This window comes from Magnolia sinica, chromosome 19 (genome assembly GCF_029962835.1).
Source record: "Magnolia sinica isolate HGM2019 chromosome 19, MsV1, whole genome shotgun sequence".
NCBI classification, from domain to species: domain Eukaryota; kingdom Viridiplantae; phylum Streptophyta; class Magnoliopsida; order Magnoliales; family Magnoliaceae; genus Magnolia; species Magnolia sinica.
Genome location: NC_080591.1, coordinates 52,469,904 through 52,493,938, shown reverse-complemented (window position 1 = coordinate 52,493,938; position 24,035 = coordinate 52,469,904). Strand labels below are relative to the sequence as shown.

Sequence of the window (24,035 nt, the reverse complement as noted above, 5' to 3'; positions counted from 1 at the left end):
GTCCATCTTCACCCTTCTTTGGCACATTTGATGTGTTTCCTGGATGCACCAATAATCTTGCAAATAAAAGTAGAATGCCAAACGGACTCCTTTTTTCATTTTTCTAAACATAAAAATTGCCATTGCCAGAGATTGACATGTTCCAATCCATTTCTACAGACATCTCATAACTGTTTATCCCTAAGAAAATTTCAATGAGATTTTCCAACAAACATGACATCAGAATTTGTTAGACTTCTCAATGTCATATACAGGCATCATTGCCAGAGAGAAACCGCCAAAAAGTCAGAAAGAAAAGAAAAGAAAAAAAAAAAAACCATGCATGAGATCAGCATACAAATGAGAGTAATATATAAACATTTAAGTTACAGAAATGCTCCAGCGCTCTCAGAACACTAAGTTAAAGTGTTCTTAATTGCGTTGGGACACTTGGACAGTCCTATAAATTGATCCAAACCATTCATTAGATCCTGCGCACATTTATGGGCTACCATGCAAACATGAGATCAATCTGACAAATATTAACCATTTGATTGATGGCATATAATATGTACGACAAAAACAGGTCCAATCAACAATTTGATCCATCTATTTGTTAGGGCTGTCATGGATTGCTTATGATTCTGAAGAATCACATTTCTTAGGCAATTATAAATTCCATCCATGGCTTGGAAAAGGGATGGCTAGAGAAAATTAGGCCAAATCAAGGATGGATTCGGTTATTTGATCTGCGCAATTTTTGCATGGTAGTCCATGAAATGTGTCCTAGAGTTAATAGACAGTTCAGATCAATCAATTGGACTGTCCAAGTGAATGGGTGCAACTAGGAGCACCATAACTTATAGTGCTTTGAGAGCACTGGAGGATCTCTTTGAGTCATACAACTGAATATTGAGACCAAATGTACCACCACAGCATTTCTTCATTCTCAAGTAGAATTTATTTTACCCATTTGTAGCAAATGTTCAAGGAAGATTATCAAGATATAAAGGATGAGATGAAAGTTGAAAAAATAGAATTAATGAAGTATATAAACCTGGACCAGGTACCATCAACAAGCTTCTAAGGAACTTCCTCACAGATGGGAGAAGGCTACACCACATTTTAAAATCCTCAAAAGACATGCTATTTTCGGCACAGCCTTCGACTTCCTTTGAAAATGTTGCAGCATTAAGAAATATCCCAATGATGTCTTGATGTGAACTTGATCCGGGATCAGCATTTTTCGGAGGAAAAATAGCATCCAGAATGGAAGTTAAAACAGCTTCCAAATCAGACCTGGCAGGCAATTTTGCAGACTCATCATACTGTTCCACATTAGAAAAACAAAGGAGTTTTGACATATAGCACCCTCTTGGCCTAAAGACAAATAAAACTCTCCTTTATGCATTTTCCCAAATAACCACCTTCGTTTTTCCATTTCCATCAAAAACCACCCTGTGGTTAACATCATCGACAAAACTTGATGGAACCATGTTATTGCCATTATAGTTGACTGTTGACCATGGGAAAAGAACTTTTTGTCCCTGGTTTTGGTTTAGGGTTAGGTATTTTGGAGAGGGTAGGGTTAGGTTCAGGGTTTCTGAGAAGAGAGATTAGGGTACGGGTTGGGGTTTTGGGGATTTGCAAGAGGGGTAATATTGGAAGATTTTGCTAACCAACCATGGTTAGTTTTTCCATCCAAAAAAATAACAACAGAGAAGTTTTTTACCATATCTGGAAAACAGTGTTACTTGGGAAAACACACAAGGGAGGGTGTTACTTCTATTTTGGCAAAAGATAGGGTGCTATATGTCAAAAACTCAAAAAGGAATAAAAGCTTTTAGCATTGAAATAAACTAAGATGGAAAAATAACAGAAATTAGCCCCTTAAAACTTTGATTATTAAAAGTTCAAATATTCAGAGTGATTTTTATTTTTATTTTTTCTATAAGATTACAATTTTTGGATGAAAAGGAATTACAAAGGTAATGAGGATCCAATAATGAGTGACCCTCTTGTAACTCCTATAGCAAGGTTGCTAGCAATCTCGTTGGCCTCTCAGGAGAACAGAGCGTTCGGCTCATCTCTCAGGAACAACCAGCAAGCTTCAAAGGCCTGGGATCAACATTCATAACCTATAATTGACTGGAAATCCTCGCATTTCATTCTATGATTAATTTTCCGGAAGGGTTTCTGGAGAACATCTTCAACCTTCTCTATGCACAATACACTAGCCACACACCACCCTCATCAAGAGGAACGGAAGCTGCCATCATCACCTTGCTTCATTTCTTAACATACCTCCCATCTCCAGTGGGCGCAAGTTACCCAGATAACAGCTCCAAAAGTTTACACGTAACCAGTCCTAGGAGGCTTCAACTCGACTACAGCACCCCTTTTACCCAGCTCTCACAGGATAAAGATCTTCCAATCACCATGTATCATATCAAGTCGAGATATATATATTGAGAAAAAATTGTATTCATATCATCAGGTCATGGATCCAATACATCCTGAATGTGGTATAAGAGGAAAGCTAAGTGTGCCTGACTTTACATAGTCAAAAACATCCCATAGGCTTTGCTTTTTTGTACATAGTACCATGTCAGTGGACAAGTAATGGGAAAACAAATTCCCAAACTCTTCTCCTTGTTATTCTTCAGTATATTGAAATGTCTCCATTAAAAAAAAAAAAATTTCATGGTATCAGAGTGGCTAGGAGTGATATTCCTGTACAACTGTTGTTTCTTAATCACGGCCATCAATCTAGGATACTCTTTCATTAAATTTCACGTCTCTGCCAATCTCTTAGATCTTCAATCCTTACCATCCAACCTGTTTTCTTTTCATTATGTTCTTCTCTTCAAGATCTAGACCACTCTCATCCTCAGGAAAAAAAATCAAAATCAAAATCTTCAAAACCTTATAAACCATCTTCAACAACCCCTCAACATCCATTTTCCTCATTTGCACTCGAAAAACTGAAAATTTTCTACAATTTCTTGTGAATTTTCTATATTGATTCTCTCTTTAGGTTCTCATTTTGGTTCCTCTAACGTTTCATTTTTGGAACATTTTCCATGCACATCTATGGCCTCCTTGATGGGGACATCTTGCGCACATGCACGCCCCCCCTTACGCACGTACGCAAGGAGGAGGGCTCCACCTTCTGTCTGGACCGATGACGACATCCATGGAGGGCCTCCTAGTTAGAGGACTGTGTTTTGGTTCATTGGGGTGGACCCGATCATCATGTGGATCCCATCATTGGATCTCATGATCGTGGCCCACTACCCTAGTAACCTAGGACTTTGAGTTTTGCTTATTACTATTATTAGGAACATCATGAACGATTTAAATTGCATTGATTAGTTGTTATTTTTTATTACTTCGTTTTTAAGTAATAGTATGTGCACATGGCGCGGCTTTTGGGGTATAGGTTTTTCTTATAAAGAGGCAAACCCTTGTAGGGTTTTTTTAATTGAAGATTAATAAAAATTTTACATTTGTTTCTACTCCTCTGAGTTTCTGAGTTGTGGAAATCCAATTGGGTATAAAATCCTCCCTTCCTCGAAGGGCTGACTGCCGTGGTGCAAAGCCATACTCATCCCGATTCGCCCCCACCTTCTACCACCCATATTTCTCCTCCTACAGCCATCCCACCTGCAAATCCATCAATATTTTGCAAATATTTCTCTTCTCCAGCAGATTTCTGGAATCTGACCCTGCAAAAAGACTGAAACTTCGGCGGAGCTCAAACCATATATTGGATCGACCCAAAATTCGGGGGTTCTGGAGCCCACCCCTGGCCGACCAAACTCAAGGAGTCGCTTTCCGGATTCATGGCCCCCACGCACGTATGGACAGGCTCCTACGCACATGCGTCAAGTATCCACGCACGTATGGACAAGCCCCTACGCACATGCATCAGGTCTGGCTCGCTGTCCACATGCGTGAACTGTTGTCAGGTCCCATCTTTCCTATCTTTCGTTCCTCTCTTACTTAATTTCTCTAACCCTAACCCTAGATTGTCTTAAATTTCAATTTATTTGCCCAGTTTTCTAATCTTTTCCCCAATTTGAAACCTGTGAATCCCTTAGATTGGGAAATTGTTTCTGTGCAAGTGTGGATGAATTTACGCTCCTCTAATTATCGTTTGGTGTATAATTGTGATTGATCTAGCCCTAGCTTGTGTAGGCCTGAGCCTGCAGGCCTGCATAGATTCCCCTTAATCAAGTGCTTGAACTTTTGTGTGGGATATGGAATTTTGTGTAACTGTTTCTGAACTAGTGTGATCTAAGGCCTAAAAATCTTGCACATCATATTTGAATCTCATGTCCTGCATCAAATTTGGGAGAGTTGATGGGGACATCTCGCGCACATGCACGCCCCCCTTACACACGTACGCAAAGCGGGCCTTACCTTCGATCTAGATTGATGATAATATCCATTGAGGGCCTCCTAGTTAGAGGACTGTGTTTTGGTTCCTTGGGGTGGACCCGATCATCATGTGGATCCCATCATTGGATCTTATGATTGTGGCCCACTACCCTAGGTGACCTAGGACTTTGAGTTTTGCTTATTACCATTATTAGGAACATCATGAATGGTTCAGATTGCATTGATTAGTTGTTATTTTTTATTACTTTGTCTTTAAGTAATAGTATGCGCACACAACGCGGCTTTTGGGGTATAGGTTTTTCTTATAAATAGGCAACCCCTTGTAGGGTTTTTTTCATTGAAGATTAATAAAATTTCTGCATTTGTTTCTACTCCTCTGAGTTTCTGAGTTGTGGAAATCCAATTGGGTGTGAAACCCTCCCTTTCTCAAAGGGCTGACTTCCATGGTGCGAAGCCACACTCATCCTGATTCGCCCCCACCTTCTACCACTCATATTTCTCTTCTCCTCCAGCCATCCCACCTACAAATCCATCAATATTTTGCAAACATTTCTCTTCTATAGCAGATTTCTGGAATTTGGCCCTGCATGAGGACTGAAACTTCGACAGAGCACCATGCACAAACAGTATATCGAATTGGCCCGAAATTTGGGGGTTTTGGAGCCCACCCCTGGCCAACCAGACTCAAGGAATCGCTTTCCAGGTTCGTGGCCCCCACGCAACTGCGGACAGGCCCCTACGCACGTGCGCCAGGTCTGGCCCGCTATCCACATGCGTGGACTGTCATCAGGTCCCATCTTTCCTCTCTTTCATTCCTCTCTTACTTAATTTCTCTAACCCTAACCCTAGATTGTCTTAAATTCCAATTTATTTGCCCCTTTTTCTAATCCTAGGGTTCCCTGATTTGAAACTTGTGAATCCCTTGGATTGGGAAATTATTTTTGTGCATGTGTGGATGAATTTACCCTCCTCTAATTATCGTTTAGTCTATAATTGTGATTAATCCAGCCTAGCTTGTGTAGGCCTGGGCCTGCATAGATTCCCCTTGATTGACTACGTGAACTTTTGTGTGGGATATGGAATTTTGTGTAACTGTTTCTGAACTAGTGTTATCTAAAGACTGAAAATTTTGCACATCATATTTGAATTTCATGTCCTACATCACTCCTCCACTACATGTGTCATCTACAAATTTGATACTGGGAAGCTGATAAGTTGTTTCCGTTACAAGTATGTATTGTTTCCATTCCCTTAAGGGCCTATTTGTTTTTCAATTTCCTATGAAATGCAAAGTAAATGAGCCATTAGTATCATTTCCAGGTTTTTGTTTAAACAGGAATTATGACTCATACGCTTGTAAAGAAGTAGGTAAAGTAAAATGTAATTATTACATTTTCATACTATAAAGTGCCAATTTCATAGTGATTTGTAGGTGAAACATTGTAGCAAAATCATCATTAATGTCAAATGTAAGAGATGTCACCACACAATTACAAGAGTAAATAACATTACCCATTTTGATGGGGACATCAGAGGACCTACTCGAGTATACCAGAGGTGGAGGCAGCCACCGACATCAACGCAGCCATCTCTATGGATGAGAGACAAGCTCTAGATGGGTCCTGTCGGACCACTTTGAAGACCCCACATGCATTGGACTTGCATCAGGAAGACCCCACATTGGGATGATGCATGTGGGCTGCTTATGAGACATTTTTAGTCATGGGTTTTTATTTCCATGTCAATCCGACCATAGGATCTTGTCAATTGGGTCATTGGCCACCAGATTTTTCATATCTGGGCCCCTTGGACTCTGATCTCGTGAATTTATGTTTTTTTGTTATTTTAGGATTTATTAGACTGTTGAGATTGTACTTAGGTGTTTTAGTGTGCTTATGTTGGATTATGGACCATAACACTTAAGTCGATAGCAAATTTATAATTTTTTGTATTTTTGATATATAAGCAAGAGGGGGGGGAACCCTAATGGAGTTTTGAATAAAATAAAACAAAAAACTTGTATCTCTCTTGAGAAAAGCCCTTCTTCATCTTCCTTTAGGGTTTGTGAGAAAACCCTCCCTTCCAATCGGATGGTGGAAGAGCTAGAAGATTGCTTGGTGGTGGACTCTTCCAAAGTTCTCTTCTTCCACTTTCTCTTATCCAACAAGGTACAAAACTCTCTTCACATTTCCTCTTCTTCCTTTTTCTACAACTCCTCTAAAACCAAAAACCCTTTCATCCCACATCCAATTTTTTTTTACCTTTCCCCATCAAACCCATCAAAACCCAACCATCCATCAAACCCACACGCATGCCCATACGTGTGTCCATACAAACGGCAATATCCCCTCCTTTTTTACATCTTATTTCTCCTTACACCATCCTCTACACCCTTTTGCTAACCCTAGCATCAATCTTAAACCTAAAACTGTAATCCCCAATTTTCTAAAACCCTAAATCCGTAAGTCCCTAATTCCCAAAATCCCCAAAACCTCGATTCCCGATTTGCAAAACTCCCTTCAAAAATCTGATTTTCAAACAAACCTATTTTTCCCAAATCAGATTTTTTTAGTGCCATTGTTTCTTCATGTGAATGTTGCCCTACCTATGCTAGATTGGAAGTCACAAGTTCCTAGTGGGCCACTCTTGTGATATTTTATACTTTCATGCACCATGTATGTGATAGCCTAGTTCCATTGAGTGATTAATCTGAATTTTCACAACTTATGATGTGGATGTGCTTGATTTTACTTGTTGAACACTTAAATTGATACATAGTTTGATCTCACATCATTCATCCTAGGCTAGTTTCACTCATCCTACATCACATTTACAGCCATTTACCGTTGTAATTGGAAAACCAAACGGGCCCAACATGTGTTGCTTCAATTATTACATTACACAATAAGTTTTCATTTAATGGGGTCTAAAAAGGATGCGAGTTTATATAATATAAATGCAACCAACATACAATAATTAAGACATGTAAAAGTAAAAAAAAAACTAAAAAAAGTACACATTTTTAAAAAGTTATGTATATTTTTCTTAACTGTCACTTAGGATGTTAATCCTACTTGGTACAAACATACATCAGATCCACCCCGTCCATCAGTCGGGCCATCATATTTTCACTATATATCATTGAATTATATCAAATAAAACATGTAATTAGGCCAAATAAAGGTGTAAGTTAGCTTAAAACTCTAAATTCAAGTTTTGTAACACATGATTTTGAAATGTTCTGATTTTTGTGGCATCCATTCATCCTAGTTTTTCATGTCAGATGAGTGGATTGGATTTCACATAAAAAGGGTGGCAAACCCCACTTGAAATTTGAACAATTTAATGATGGAACTTACCGTCTCAACTGTTTCCGTTGGTGCAGCGAATCTAAGTCTTGAATCAGCCTGAATTTTTAAGTCCCACTCTAAACTAATGGTGGGTCACCTGATGGACTGGTTAGATCTCATATATATATATATATATATATATAGCAGTTCTGTATAGGTAAACAAAAGTAATGCCTCTGTGCGAGAGTCACACGCACTGCAGCGTTAGTAGGCAATTCACATCGGGGCATTGTTTGGGTGGAGGATCCGACGTCAATGAATCCCTAACTGTCGGGCCCACTCTGATGTATGTGCCTTACATCCACACCGTCCATCAGATATGACAGATCATTTTCGAGCACGATCTGAAAAATGAACCAAATCCAAATCTTAAGTGGACCATACTACAGGAAACAGTCGTAATTGAATCCCCACCATTAAAAGCTTCATGGGGTCCACCTCAATGTTTATTTGTCATCCAACCTGTTGATAAGGTCACGAAGACCTGGATGAAGAGACCACACAAATATCATATTAATAAAAAAAAACTCGTGGGCCATGAGAAGTTGTTAATGGTCGATTACCATTGTTTCCCGTATTATGGCACACTTGATATTTGGATATGCTTATTTCTAGGAGAATGCCCTAAAGTGAGTTTTTAAAACAGATGGACAGAGTGGCTATAAGTCACATAAATCACGGTGGGCCTCACGGTCAAGGATCCCACCCAACTCACCGTATCTGGTTGCACTTAAGCCACGCCCGAAATCCCACAAAATCAGAAGCAGATTACGCGAGACCCCGACTCAATACTGTGCGGGCCATACCATGGGACCCACCTTGACGCACATATTATAAATCCACGACGCCCATCTATGTTGACAAATCATTTCACCCCTTGTTCCCAAAAATGAAGCAGATACAAGTCTCAGATGGACCACACCATAGAAAACAATGTTGATTGGATGCTCACCACTAAAAACTTCCAAGTACCCACCGTAATGGGTATTTTCCATCCAACCCGTTGATAAGGTCAACCAGACCGGACGGTCTAGATCTGGATGGAGGGAAAATACAAATATCATATTGAAGCAAAATTTTTATGACCCACAAAATGTTCTTAATGGTCATCCACCATTGTTTCCAGTGGTATGGTCCACTTGAGAATTGGATCTACTTAAGTTTTCATATCGCTTCATTAAATGATCTGTAAAAACTGATGGACAGTGTGGATATACTAAAAAACGCATCAAGGGCCTGTTTGATCTTTCAATGCAAGTGAAAATACCTGGTAAATGGCTAATTATGACACTTTCACCCGTTTGGAAATTTTTGGGAATTCCTGCCTTGGAAACCGGTTCAAAAGTGCTAGTATTTTTGGACCTCATGGTGATGTATATGACATACCTATTCCGTCCATCCGTTTTACCACAACATTTTGATATATGAGTCAAAAAATTATGTAAATCCAATACTCAAGTGGCCCACACCAAAAGAAACAGTAGCCCTTAGAAGTTTTTAACTGTAAGTGTATGATTTACTTTTTTCTGTGGCGTGGTCCACTAGAGCTTTGGATATGCCTCATTTTTTGGCTCATGCCATAAATTTAGCTGGGATAATGGAGGAACGGTGTGAATAAGTGAAATGCATCACAGTGGGACCCATAGATATTTTGCAATGTTCTCGATTTCCGTGTTCAAAAAGTAGGTAGTCAAATCAAGTATGGGTGAAATGTTGTAAATGCACAGGGAAATAATTATTACTCCCTTTGCAGGGTATTTACCAATGCCCTAAAAATCAAACAAGCCCCAAGGTAGGCCCCACACGGTAAGGATAACACCCATTAAACTATTACCCACGTAACATCTAATCCACTTAATAAGGAAATGGGTTGTGTACTATCTCAGTACACTATAGTGTACTTAGTAGACTATGTGGAGCACACCATGATCTATGTGTTATATCCACGCCGTCTAGCTATTTTGATAAGTCATATTAGGGCATGAGCCCAAAAATGAGGCAATCGAAGGCTCAAGTGTACCCCACCACATGAAGCAGTGAGGATTTAAAGTCTACCATTAAGAACTTCTTGGGCCACAAAAGTTTTGGATCAAACTGATATTTAAATTTTCCCTTAATACAAGTCCATGTGCCCTTATGAATAGGTTGGATGAAAAATAAACATCACGGTGGGCCCTAGGAAGCTTTCAATGGTAGGAGTTCAATCCCCACTACTCCATATGATGTGGTCCACTTGAACCTTCAATCTGCCTATTTCTTTTTATAAAGCCCTAAAATGATATGTAAAAATGGATGGACGGCATGGATAAAACATATTGATGACAGTGGGCCTCACAGAGCCCCTATCATGACTATTTGTCTTTAGTTAGGCTGGTAGTACCCAATCTCCGCCGTTCTCTTCATCGACGATTAAAAAAATAGAATTTCCTTTGATGGAGTTTCGCCGAAGAAAGGGGCTTTCAAATGAGGGTTTCATAACCCTAAATCCAACCTAAATCGAGAAGAAATCCCCCAAAATCACAGAATTTTCACCGAAATCTGCAACATCGATCTTCCAATCGAAGAAATAAAAGGAAAATTTTGCAGTTTATCTTCTTTCGAGTTTCGATCAACTAGGTATTACCTTTCTCAAGCCACGCCTTCCGATTTTTTTTCCTGATTTTTAGGTATTTATCGGAAAAAGAGATAGTTAGCTACAATATTCCCATGTTGGTGGGTGGCCACAATTGATATTCTCGGTGATAATCCATATTATTGACAATTACGGAAAATTTCACCGATATTCCATAGAGAAATGATAACTTGGGTCTCGGTGTCGCCAGTCCAGCGACACCGATATTATCAGCGATAATTCGATAATATCGTCAATAATTTAAACACTGGTGATAACAAAGAATATTGGAAACAGTCATCTCTGGTATAATAAATACAAAATGAGACCAAAAGGCAAGGGCAGTTGCTTGGCTTGTTGGTTAAGAGCTTTAGACTTCTTCTCAAAGGTTGAGGGTACCATTACTCTCTCTACTCCTATTTTATCGAAGATCTCTTTGACAAGGTGAGTAACTCAGCCAAAGCCATTTCTAATCAAGACAATTCAACAAGTCTTTCCAAGCCAGGGCTGAGTCACTCTCTGGACCAAGTTTCCTAATGACTCAGCCGAGTTCAAAGTCGACTCGGCGAGTTTTAGAATTATGATTCATATTAGGACACTTCTGAAAGAATCAGGAGCTCTGGTAAAGTCCTTCAATTTAATCCATTCTAGTTTTAGCACTTTCAACCTTGTTGCATCAACTGTCTTAATATTTTCAAAGAACTCAGCCTATAATCCTGACCATAAATCTGTCTCAGAATGTAGCCTGAACCTGCCCAAAACTGTCCATAATCCCCATCTCCAATCTGTCCATGAACTGTTCCAAGAATCTGCTTCAAAAAACCACCACAAACAGCCTCCAAGTTTTACCAGAATATTTCCCCAAATCCAGCATATGCAGAGCACCTACCAACACCAATCCCTAAACTAATCCCATACTTCAACCAATGATTCAGCCCCATACCAGTTCATAACTCAGCCCAAACTATTTTAAACCATTCCATAAAATAGACTTTACCCAGTCTAGAAGTCTCTCCACTTCCAACCTGATCTTTCCACTTTAAAGACCTATTTGTATGCATCTCCTGCAAGAGGATTCATTTTCGGTGAGGCAACAAAAATGTCACCCGAGAAAAAAGGGATTTGCAGAAACCCTGAATAGGTTTTCGGTGAGTGGACTTTTTAGCACCCATTTAAACAAGTGTAGACAAGATGAGGGTTTGCAAAAGTAAACCCAAACAAACAAGGCAAAATGGCACTTGGCTCAAAATGGTTTTTAGCCATCAAAAGGCCCTTTTCAGGGTGCGTCCAAACAGGCCTAATTGTGTAACAAGTCCATTAAACTGTCCAAGCAGTCTGCCCCTATCTCAGCCCACTCCCCATGCAAAGTTGGTAACAAATGTTGATGCCCAATCACTGTAAGACATTTCAATATCAAGATGGAAGGAGAAGCACAAAGCAAGGAACTGAAGATGCTGCAGCAGCAATCAGATAGATGGATGTTTGGTTGGGCTGAGTGACTACCTAAAGCCATAATGTGAAAATTTTGGAACTAGATGCATTGTATGTGGACACAGTTCTTGATAAAGTAGAATGACCATACTGAATTTGTGTAGCCAACCCCATTTCTTGCAATAAGGTTTACATGATGATGATGGTGATGAAAGGGCTGATAAGACTATAATCAACAGAAATGTCAGAACTTCATAACTGAGGAAGGGATAATGGAACGGTCAGAATTGGAATATTTTCCCAACTGTGAAGAGTATCCAACTCGATTACACCTTTTAATGAGTTCCTTTGGATAGAAATACTTGGAAGATTGCGATTCAAAGTCATTCCCATTGATGGTGGGAAGACCATCGATATAACCTCGAAATCCATGATGACGGGAAGAACACTTAAACTTTCATGAAGGGTAAAATAATGTTCACCATGAATCCTATAAGAATAGGGAAAAGAAAAGAAGAGAGAATATCTATTTTCCCCTCTAGAATCCTTTATTTATAATCTCCCAATTGCAAAGAGAATCGTCTGTTTACCAAGAGATAATTAGTTAAATAACCAAAAGATATCTAAAAGCTAACCAGAGGGTGATAACTAAGAGATATATCATCAATATGTTGTTCACCAGTAACTGACAACACTGTGTACACCACTGTATGGTGCTTTGTAAGTACACACAAAGTTGCGTAACGATCTCCCCCCCCCAAAAAAAAAAAAAAACAATGTTCGAGTTGTTAGTATTGCTACAAGTTTCACTGGCCGGAGATAAAGAAACAATATTGTTATCACCAATAATACGCTAATAACTGGAAATAAGGGAAACATGGGGAAACGGTGGAAATTTTCAGTGAAACTTCAAGAGACGCCTAAATACACATATTGGCATATTTAGAAATAAAAAATTGCAAAAGAATCTCTCCATCCATTCAACCATCACATCCATCCATCCATCCAATATGTCCAACCATCACATGCATCCATCCAACTATCCAATCCATCCATCCACCTATCCATCCCACCATCCCATCCCATCCATCCTTCCACCCAATCCATCCAACCATCACAACCATCCATCCATTCACCCAATCCATCCAACCATTCGTCCAACCATCACATCCATCCAACCATCCCTCTATCTATCCACCCATTCCATCCAACTATCACATCCATCCATCCAACCATCCCATCCCGCCGACGTCCCTGGCCCAAAAATTAGGATTATACCTATAGGTGGGCGTGGGCCACACTTGTAGTCAAACGAGCCCCATGATTATCATGAGCTTGAGGAGTTATATGATACTCAAAAATTGCACGCATGGGCCACGTGGCGTGGCATAATTAACTCAAGTAAAAACTAACCAGGTTGCCCACTGTCTCCATGTCAATCCCAAGATCAAATTGTTTGGTGAATCCTAACCTCGGAATCATGGACACTTGTTCGTGGAAATAGGACCATTGGATTTTTGTTCATTTTTAGCCATTCAATAAATATCCACCAACGAAAGGTCAGATGGTTGTATGCCACGTGTGCAAATTCTAAAAAAATTCTTAGTGCCTGCATATCATCCATGTATGCATTGTAGATCCATGTCGTCCATCTATTTTGCAAGCTTATGCTAGTGCATAGGCCCAAAAATGAAGCAAATACAAATTTCAGGTGGACCACACGACAAGAAACAATGGAGGGTCCACTATAACGTTTATTGACCATCCAACATCTTGATAAGGCCAAATAGACCTTGATTAAACAGGAAAAAAAAAAACTCATCTCAGCTTGATCTAAAACTTTTGTGGCCTAAAAAGGTTTTTAATGGCCAATAGGCATTGTTTCCTGTCGTGTGGTCCATTGAAATTTGTATTTGCTTCATTTTTGGGACCATGCCATAAAAGCAGCTAGCTAAACAAATGGATGGCGTGGATATACAATGCATACATGAGGTAGGCCCTACGGTCAAGTTCCCACCCACATCGTTGGTTTTGTGGTCGCAGCAAGGCGCACGCTAAAATTTGCGCACATCACACCAACTTCCTGCATGAGGAAGCTATGTGGGCCCACTATGATATTTGGGAGAAATCCACCCTATCCATCCTTTTTGCCGATTGTGTTAGGAGATGGGCCCAAAAATGAGGCAGGTCCAAAACGCAAGTGTGTCGTAGGACAGCAAATGGTGAGGATTGGGTGTCCACCATTAAAACATCCGTAGGGCCACAAAAATTTTTGATCAAGTTAATATTTTTGTGCTTTTAGTTAATCCCAGTAGGAATGACCCTTATGAATGGTATGGATGGTATGTAAACTTCACGGTGGACCTAGGGAGGTTTCAACTGCAAGCATTCCCTACCCACACCTCCTATCATGTAGCCCACCTGAATTTTGGATCTGCCTCATTTTTGGGCCCATGCCCTAACATGATCTGGCAAAATGGATGGACGAGATGAATTTCTCACAAACATCACAATGGGCCCCACGGAAGACCCTGCGACTATTGCACACAAACCTTTAGACCGCTTCCTCTCCCAAGTCCTGACTTCCATGAAAAACTATCCAAAGAAATCTTACATCCTTATTTTTTGAAATATTTGAGAAATCTTTGAATAAAAACCCAAAAATCTTGCCAAAATCCCTCCTTGATGCAAAATCTATCATCTAATCAAAGAAAAAGGGGATTTTTTTAGTTTTTTTGTACCTTTGAAACCCGGCCCAGACATTGTCAATCCGCGATTGGCCCACTGAATCCACTTTTAGATGCACCAAAACTCCTCCAATGGCACTGAAAAACACTTCGACAAACAAATTTCTCTCAAAAATTCCAATTCGAAGCTTTTGTCTATTTTATTTTTTTTTTTCGATTTTACATGTATTTACACTGGAATGTTTTTGGCAATTGGTAGGTGACTACAACATTCTTTTCCCCGATAAATCAATTTATTGTAAAATCGATAATTTCTCCGAGAAATCGGCAATATCCTAAAGAGAAACGACATAGTGGGGTTTCGGTTTTGCAGAGTCCTCGACAACGATAATCTCACTGAAATGTCAATATTATCGACGACAATCGAAACATTGATCCCAAGTTGCCGATGAGTCCGGGAGTTGCGGGAAAGGTAGACTACACTTTCAATGACTCTTGGGATGTGAACCATTGGCACATCCGGTGGCTGCCAGCTTCTAATAGCACTTTTGATTACTGGAATTTGAATCGTTGACTACAACACTTCTTGTGGTGGCGATTGGAATCGGTGGCTCTTCCAGTGGCTCGATAATGATTCGAACGTAAATTGGTGATGGTAATGGTTTTTAGTCGAAGCTTGAGAGATCTAAATCAGAGTAGTCTTCTAATCATTTAGCAATAATAACGATGTTGAAGGGTTGGATTGGAGGTGGACCTTGTATGATGATGATTAGTGCAAATATACTCCTACATCATTGAGGGTCTAAGAAGGGAGAATGATGGATGATAGACTCTCAAAATAGAAAAGACAAACAGCCAAGGCGCTCTGGTACCATGTAGGAATAAGGAAAAGAAGATGAGAGTATCCATTTTCCACTCTCGAATTCTTTATTTATAATCTCCCAATTACAAAGATAATCTTCTATTTATCAAGACATAATTAGCAAAACAAATCAAATAACCAAAAGATATATAAAAGATAAGTAAAAGATAATAACGATGAGATATACATCAATATGTTGTTCATCAGGAACAAATAAGATTGTGTACACTCTACATGTACACATAGAGCTATGCAATTTAACAATCCCATGCATGAGAAGATCTAGATGTAAACAAAGCCTTGAGAAAAAGCCTACATGAACCAATGAACGATCCAAAGGAAATGCCGGTGGTAGAATCTAAGGCCACTCAACTGAAAACCCCACGAGGTTTACAGAAGCATCATGACCCAAGCTGATCAACATGTAGGATTCACTATTAGATGAGTGGTGACTCTACATATGCATCATATGATAAATCGATAAACAAAGAAACCCTTTTAGGGTAACAAATGATGGTGAAGGAAACCAATCAAAGGGCAGATTTTATTTTATTTTTTAAGGTACCAATCAAAAGGCCAAATGGATGGCCAAAATGAAGAATTTTGAAGAAAAGAAGCTACCGGAGCTTAAGCCTCCTCTCACTCTCATCTTGCACCAAATTGAGGCGGCCAAGAAAGAGCACATGGACGAATTCCATGAAGCCAGTGAAAATTCAAGGCAAGTATCTCCACCATCCAAGAAGTGGAAGATGATGTTGAAGATCGAGACGGCACAACTAGATAAAAATAAGTGGTGCAATCTACAACCCCAATTCATTTGTGAGATGTTGATCCAACACATAGGACTTCATCAACAATTTCCACCTAGGCAGAAGAAGTGACATAGAGGTGAATTTTTGGACCATGGATCAACACCAGCTTCAAACTCGAGAATGTGTTTCCTTTAAGCCAGGGGAATTAAAGAAATTTCTTTTCTATGATGGTGGGGAAGTCAAGCTACCCGCTCATCTGTTCAAGGCTCAAATGTGGTCGATTTTGCGATTAAGCCCATTTGAGGGTTTAAATTGCAGATCAACCCATTCAATGGCCCGAACTATATATCAGGCCTATCCAATAGTCCAGATAGTAGATATAGAGTACGACCATTCAAGCATCTAGATTCAAGATCAAGACTAAGGATCGATCATCCATATTCACCTGATCAAACGTCTGGGTCAATTCAAGGAATTGATCACAAATGCGGACTATTTACTCGAAGGTTAGTTAACTTTTGGGCAAGAAGTTTCAAGGCTCTGCTTCTTTCAAGAGAGAGACACATAATGACATTAAAAATGGAATGAAGACCCACGGTTCAGCCCCAGCTATGCCCAGTGAGTAACCTTGCCTGACTGCTCTTCCACAATAATTGGGCACTCAAAACCAGTTTCAATTAATCACAAGCAGTTCTCTAATCATCAAGGTTTCGGCTTGGAATGGAGGTCAAGGAGGGATTGAGCCCGAAATGGACATCAGGATTTGACACTTGAAGTTCCTCAAAACACCTGAGATAACCATTGCTTCGTAAGAGCCATGGGACACCCCATTGACATTAGGCTTCCACGTCCAAGGTGGGGTAGCCATCCAGTTGGCTAAGGACTGGAAATCAGCACTTTGCCAACTATCTGATCCCAGACCTCTCAAACATCTGCCTACATCTGAGATTTGAATGACATAAAATTGGCTTCCCGTTCCAAGAGAGAGCTGACCACCTTGTCAATTACCAATATCATGAACGGCTGTGACCTGTAGAAGATCCAACTATTCCTTTCCTCCAAATCACCCTATAGCAAATGACAGCAAATCCTACAACACTCTCCCTTGATTCTTGAAAGGTCCGATGCCCCAGCTACACAATTCCTCCCAAATCAACTCGCGAAGAGACCCTTGATGAGGAACTTTTCCAAAAAAACGGCTCAATGTTTTGGATGCTACCTGACAGTGCATAAATAAGTGATTCTCAGTATCCTTTGTTGCTTTACACATGACACACCTGTTAGGGATAGCAAGACTTCTACACTATAGGTTCTCTACTTTTAGGACTTTGTCGTGAACCACTACCCACAAGAATGCCGCAACTCTTGGAGTCGATACGAAGCTCCATAGCAAGGCAGCAAATGGCACTGATCTAGAAGAACGAAGGCCCAAATATGACCAACATTTTGAGTATTGACGATATCAGCAGATATATCCCATGATATAACTTGTATCCCACCTGTGCGATATGAAACACACAGGTAGTGCCGATATATCCCACATGTTCGATCCGGTGAGCATTTTCAATTTCTGATCCCTTTTTTTGTTGAAATTATGTTAAATCAGTGTCGAATGGTTATAAACCCATAGGTTCTTCATGTTTTGCATGACAAATCATGGAGTTGAAGCCTTGATTTCGATATCCATTGGTTCTTCATTTTCTCCATGTTTTTTTTTTTCCAGAATTTCTCTTCAACAAGCTGTCAATTGAGACTAATTCCGAAGTGTTTAGGATTGTTTGATGAAATGATCATCACATACACTTTCAATGTTATGCATTCAATTTGAATGTGGTTGCATTAGTTCAGTCAGACAATGCATAGCTTACAATCCTAATTAAAGGAAACCTATTACGTTCACTTCTTTTTGAGACGTTATGATTTAAAGGTGTTGAAATCTTTTTTAACAATCCCTGAAGTTCCATTGAAAACTTCAACCATTTTCCCAATGTTTCCCCATGTTTCCCAAAAAGTGCGATAAAGTACGTGATACAAACGATATATCCCGTGCGATAACCGATACATATAGTAGAAGGTGATTTGATGATTATGGTGTGGAGAAAAGAGGAGAAGAGTGAGAGAGAAGAAGAGGACGGAAGAGAGTTTGGGAAATGTTGTGTATATGCCAACATGCCCTAACACACAATGTTTTTTTAGAATAGAGCATATAGTACACTACATGAAAAGAGGAAAGACTGCACATGCACTTACATTAAAAGAGTCACTAACCACACACACTGTACACTAACACTCTCTGGACTCCCTATCAAGTTGGAGCATAGACGTTTATCATGCCCAACTTGTCACGAACATGATGAAGAGCATCTCAACTCAAAGACTTTTTAAGAACATCAGCAAGTTGATCCTTGGATCAAATAAAAGGGGTAATGATTTCCTTAAAGGCAACTTTCTTCCGAATAAAGTGGCAATCGACCTCAATATGCTTGGTGTGCTCGTGGAAAACCAGGCTACGAGCAATATGGATGGCCGCTTGGTTGTCCTAATGAAGAGGAATAGGAGTCAAAGGAGGATAGTTAAGTTCTTTAAGAAGGGTGTGAAGCCACACCAGCTCACATGTCGCATGAGCCATAGCACGATATTCTACTTCAGCCGAGGACCGAGCAACAACCAGTTGCTTCTTGCTCTTCCATGTGATAAGATTGCCACTTAAGAAGGTACAAAAGCTGAAAGTAGAGCGGTGATCACAAATACTACCTACACAATCGACATTAGAATAACCATAAAGATAAGGATGACCATGTGACTGAAAGCGGAGGCCAAGACTCGGGGCTGATTTTAGATTATGAAGTATGCGGTATACAGTCGTGAGATGTGAAGAACGAGGAGCTTGCATAAATTGGCTAACAACGCCCACCGGAAAGGAGAGATCTGAGCGAGTAAGAGTCAAGTAAATGAGCCAGCCTACAAGTCGTCAATACATCCCGGGATCAGAAAGAAGAGCACCATCATCTGATCGAAGCTTCTACGAAGTATTGATTGGGGGTAGTAGCCGGTTTGCATCCTAACATGCCGGTCTTCATGAGAAGATCAAGCACATATTTTCATTGTGACAAGACCACCCCGAATGAGGAGCGACCAACTTTAATTCCCAGGAAGTAGCGAAGAGGACCAAGATCATTAATCTTAAACTTGGTCTTCAGAAATTCTTTGGCCTCCCATAGTCCAACCGAATCACTACCGGACAGAACAATATCAAGAAAACTATGATACATGTCGATCGACGACATATAAAGAGGGAATGATCGGCATGACTACGAACAAAGCCGAACTTCATGAGAGCCTGACTAAATTTTTCGAACCATGCACATGGGGATTGTTTGAGTCAATAAAGAGCCTTCTTCAACCAACATACAAGCGCAGGATTCGGGGAAGCAACAAAGCCAGAAGGTTGATGCAGACTTCATCTGCAAGGTCCCCATGGAGAAATGCATTCTTAACATCAAGTTGAAACAAGGGCCGAGATAAATTGACGGACAAGGAGATCACAACACGAATAGAATTAAGCTTGGCCACTGGAGAGAAGTCTCGAAGTAATCCACACCATGAGTTTGCGTGTAGCCCCTAGTAATAATACGGGCTTTATAGCGATTAATGGAGCAATCCGGAAGGAACTCGATCGTGTAAACACATCAACATCCAATAGGTTTATGCCCAGAATGGAGTGGTACAAGCTCCCAAGTATGATTCTTCTCAAGAGCAGACATTTCTTCTATCATCGCCTTAGTCCAGTCAGGACTTTGAAGAGCATGTGAGAGACACCGAGGAATAGTCTGTGATGAAAGGGAAGCTGCAAACGACTGAAGGGATGGTGAAAGATGATCATATAAAAAGAAATTACTAATAGGGTGTCGAGTATAAGATCGTGATCCTTTGCGCAAGGCAATAGGGAGATCCAGACTCAAGGTAGGAGAGTCACCTAAGCCAACATCCAAAGTGAGTGGAAGGTTGGATGGTTGAGCATGTGAAGATTTATCTCGACGATGATATACCCGCAGAGGCTTAAGGTCACCCAAATCACCAACAGGATGTTGAACGGAGGGGAGAGGAGTTTTCCCGTGATCACTAATGGAATGAGGAATAGGGTAAGAGTCATGCTCCGCTTGACTCACAAGAGGAACACAAAGGGATCAACCTGGAGCTGGGGAAAAAAAAAACATCGTCAAAGAAGGTTACATCGGCAGAGACATTTCTTACGAGTCGAGGGGTCATAACATTTATACCTTTTCTGGCTCCGAGTGTACCTTAAGAAGACACATTTAATTGCCCTAAGACTGAATTTATCATTACTTCCATACAAAATTTGAACAAAGCATGTGCAAACGAAAACTTTAGGTGGTAGAGGAAAGGGATTGTCATGAGGATACAGTATAGTAAATGAAGATTTGTAAGTCAGTATACGTGAGGGTATACGATTAATAAGAAATGTAGCAGTTAGAAGAGCATCACCCCAAAAATGTTTAGGTAGGTGCATACCAAGGAGAATGGTGCGACCAGCTTCAAGAAGATGACGATTCTTTGGTTCTGCAATACCATTTTGTTCGGGTGTACAAGCACATGATGTCCACGACAAAATACCATGCTCCTACAAGAATGACACAAAAGCAATGGACATGTATTCCCTCCCATTATCAGAATAGAGGGTTTTGATGGAACATCAAAACTGAGTGCACACTTCATGATAACACTTTAAACATATCAAACACTTCACTTTTAGATTTCAAAAGATAAACCCAAGTCATGCGTGAATAATCATCAATAAAGGTGACAAAGTATCTAAAGCCAAAAGTGGAGGTAACTAGGGCTGGTCTCCAAACATCCGAGTGAACCATATCAAAAGGTTGAAGTTTCCTCCTAGAAGAGCTAGGAGGAAACATAGTCCAATGATGTTTAGACAATCCACAAATATCGCAACATCACGATTTAGTGACAGATAAGGAGGAAAACAAAATCTTAATCTAACTAATGATGGGTGGCCTAAGTGGCAATGCCACCGTGTCATGGACTCCGGATCCAGAGAATGGGTACTAGAAGCGGCAACGGGTGTATCATTGAGAAAATAAACGCCTCCTTGCTCATGCCCCCCACCAATCACTCTCTTCATCTGTAGGTCCTGGAACAAACAATGAGAAGGGAATAAGATAATATAACAATTCAATGATTTAGTAAGAGAGCTAACAAACAATTGGTTTAATGGAAAACGAGGCACATGCAAAACTTAAGACATGCAAAGAAGGATAAAGAGAGATGGAACCAATCCCAGAGATGAGACTTTTGGGTTCCATCTGCGACTGTGACATATTGAGTGTGGGGAGAAGGAGAATCAGAGGAAAAGAGATGTGACTTACCAGTCATATGGGAGGATGCTCTAGAGTCTATGACCCAAGAGGTAGGAGATGATGACGCAAGAAGAGTAGTACCTGATTGAGCCAAAGCTACGTGAGAAGGTCCAGGTATATCATAAACATGAAGCCACATCAAGGCACCATATGCAACCCAGGAAATAATGAGAGACCCCCGTGAAGACAGCTCAACTGCTGAGGTGGAAGAGTTGTGACTTACCAGTTATATCGGAGGATGTTCTAGAGTCTATGACCTAGGAGGTAGGAGCTGATGACGCAAGAAGAGCAGTACCTGACTGAGTTGAACCTACATGAGAAGGCTCAAGAATATCACGAACATGAAGCCGCATCAGGGCATCATAAGCAACCAACAAAATGATGAGAGACTCCCCTGAAGACTGCTCAAATGCTGGGGTGGAAGACCATCCCTCAGGAGCAACTGTGGAAACAACAGAAGTAGCGGCACATGTATGAGGACCATGGAGCTTCCAGCAATAATTAACAGTGTGATTGGTTCTACCGCAATGTGAACAGATGCAGGAACCATCACGTCCTCATCTGCATCTACCGTGCTACATAGATTACAACCACTATGACTGCGATCTCCCCCACGGCCTCTACCATGACCACCATAACCAAAAAGTATGCCCTAAACTCGAGGATGGTGCCCGAAGGACAAAAAGAAAAGAAGATTGGTCGCCTACAAGATGTGGCGAACACTCTAATGGCATAAATGAATGGGAAGGGAGAGAGGAGACAGTAGCGTGTTGGCACATGGCATAGACTATCGTTAATGAGGGAAGAGGATCTTACACAACCACCTGATCCCGAATATTAAGATAATCAGAGTTCAACCTAGCTAGGAACTGCATAATAAGAGTATCATCCAGCTGCTTAAGAGCATGTTCATGATCGTCTTTACATTTGGAAGGGGCTGATAAAGGTCCAACTCATCCCACATGCCCCAAAGTGTCGAATAGTAATCTTTTAATGATTTTGAGTTTTGTTGGAACCGACCGATTTCTTGAATAAGTTGGAATACCCATGAAAATTTTTGAGACTCCGAAAACATAGCATGAAGCGTATCCCAAATGTCTTTAGTCAAGGATAAAAACATCAATAAGTGGCTAACCGAAGAATCCATACTATTCAACAACCAAGCAATAACTTGATAGCCCTCCTTTGTCCAAGACTTGTAGGTAACATCTGTAGAGCTTGGACGATCATTCAAAATATATGATAACTTCTCATGGGCTCCCAAGAACACTTTTACAGATTGTGCCCATTCAAAATACTTGTCACCATTCAACTTAATAGAGTTAATCTGCAAGGGGTTAGATTCAAGAGAGCTCATGCCAAGAGATGAGGGCCCTTGGTCGTCCATAGGAGACTCCAAGTAAGAAGGATTGATTCAAACAACTCTTTCTCACTCAATCCTTCAAGGGAATGAGAGATAAACCCCAAAAAATCAGTAATCCTCCAAAATAACAACAAATCGAATCAGATCTGACAAAAACGAGTGAAAAACGGCCTAGCCGCAATCCATTTAGGGTTAAAACTCACTCAAACATGAATCATAGCTAAAAGAATCCTCCGTCTTAAGCAAAGAAACCAAAGAAAAACTTACCGATTTGAGGCCAATTGAAGAAAATCTATTTAGGGACCCGATTTTTGAATTTCTCTATTTCGGCCAAAAGTACCTTGAAATGTCTAAAAAATTCTCCAAAAATCATGACAAATCTTCTAAAATCAAAATCCATCAAACCCCTAAACTTTTAGCTCAAATGGGGTCCATGAGTCCATACAGCGCTGATGCTAACCATACGCCTGCTAACATAAGCAAGGTGACATGTTGCCTCTCAACTTGTTAGATGCATAAGGCCCTAATCTATGCTCTGATACCAAGTAGAAGGTGATTTGATTATTATGGTGTAGAGAAAAGATAAGAAGAGTGAGAGAGAAGAAAGAGGAAGGAAGAGAGTTTGGGAAACGTTGTGTATACGTGATGGGGACATCATGCGCACACGCGCACACACACCACCCCCTCTACGCATGTACGTATGCAGAAGGAGGGCCCCACCATCGATCTGGCTCGATGACGACGTCCAAGGAGGGCCTCCTAGCTAGAAGATGGAGTTTTGATTCAAAAGAGTAGGCCCGTTGGTCAAAAAAAGCTCATCATGGGATTTCATGATCGTGGCCCACTAGTCAAATTGATTTCATATTTTAGGTTTTGCTTATTAATGTTATTTAGAACATCATGGACGCTTTAGATTTCTTTGATTAGTTTTTATTTTAGTTTACTATATCGCCAAGTAAAAGGTTGCAGACATGGCGCGAGTTTTGGGGTATAGGGTTTTCTTATAAATAGGCACCCCTTGTAGCTTTTTTTTAATGGATTGAAGATTAATAAAAATTCTGCGTTTTCCAACTCACTGAGTTGTGAAGCCTAATTGGGTGCGAAGCCCTCCCTTCATCGAAGGGTTAACTACCGTGGTGCGAAGCCACATCTATTCACCCCCATCTATCGCCATCTCTACTATCCGTCTTCTACAATCCC

The 24,035-nt window shown here is 40.4% G+C and overlaps 1 protein-coding gene across 7 annotated transcripts in view; it reads right to left on the bottom strand.

Moving 5' to 3' along the window:
• The window catches only part of LOC131235594 (uncharacterized), a 54,100-nt gene that overhangs the window by 14,030 nt on the left and 16,035 nt on the right, over window positions 1–24,035 (bottom strand). For 6 of the 7 annotated variants that reach the window (XR_009166225.1, XM_058232822.1, XM_058232824.1 and 3 more), the window contains 2 exons: window positions 7,458–7,514; window positions 1,037–1,278 (listed from right to left, as the gene is read on the bottom strand). Coding sequence is in view for 6 of the 7 variants with exons in the window: in XM_058232822.1 (XP_058088805.1) it covers window positions 1,037–1,278; window positions 7,458–7,514 (299 nt within the window). In the remaining variant the exon portion in view is untranslated. The remainder of the gene's footprint in view (window positions 1–1,036; window positions 1,279–7,457; window positions 7,515–24,035) is intronic. The other variant, XM_058232823.1, reaches the window with a different exon arrangement.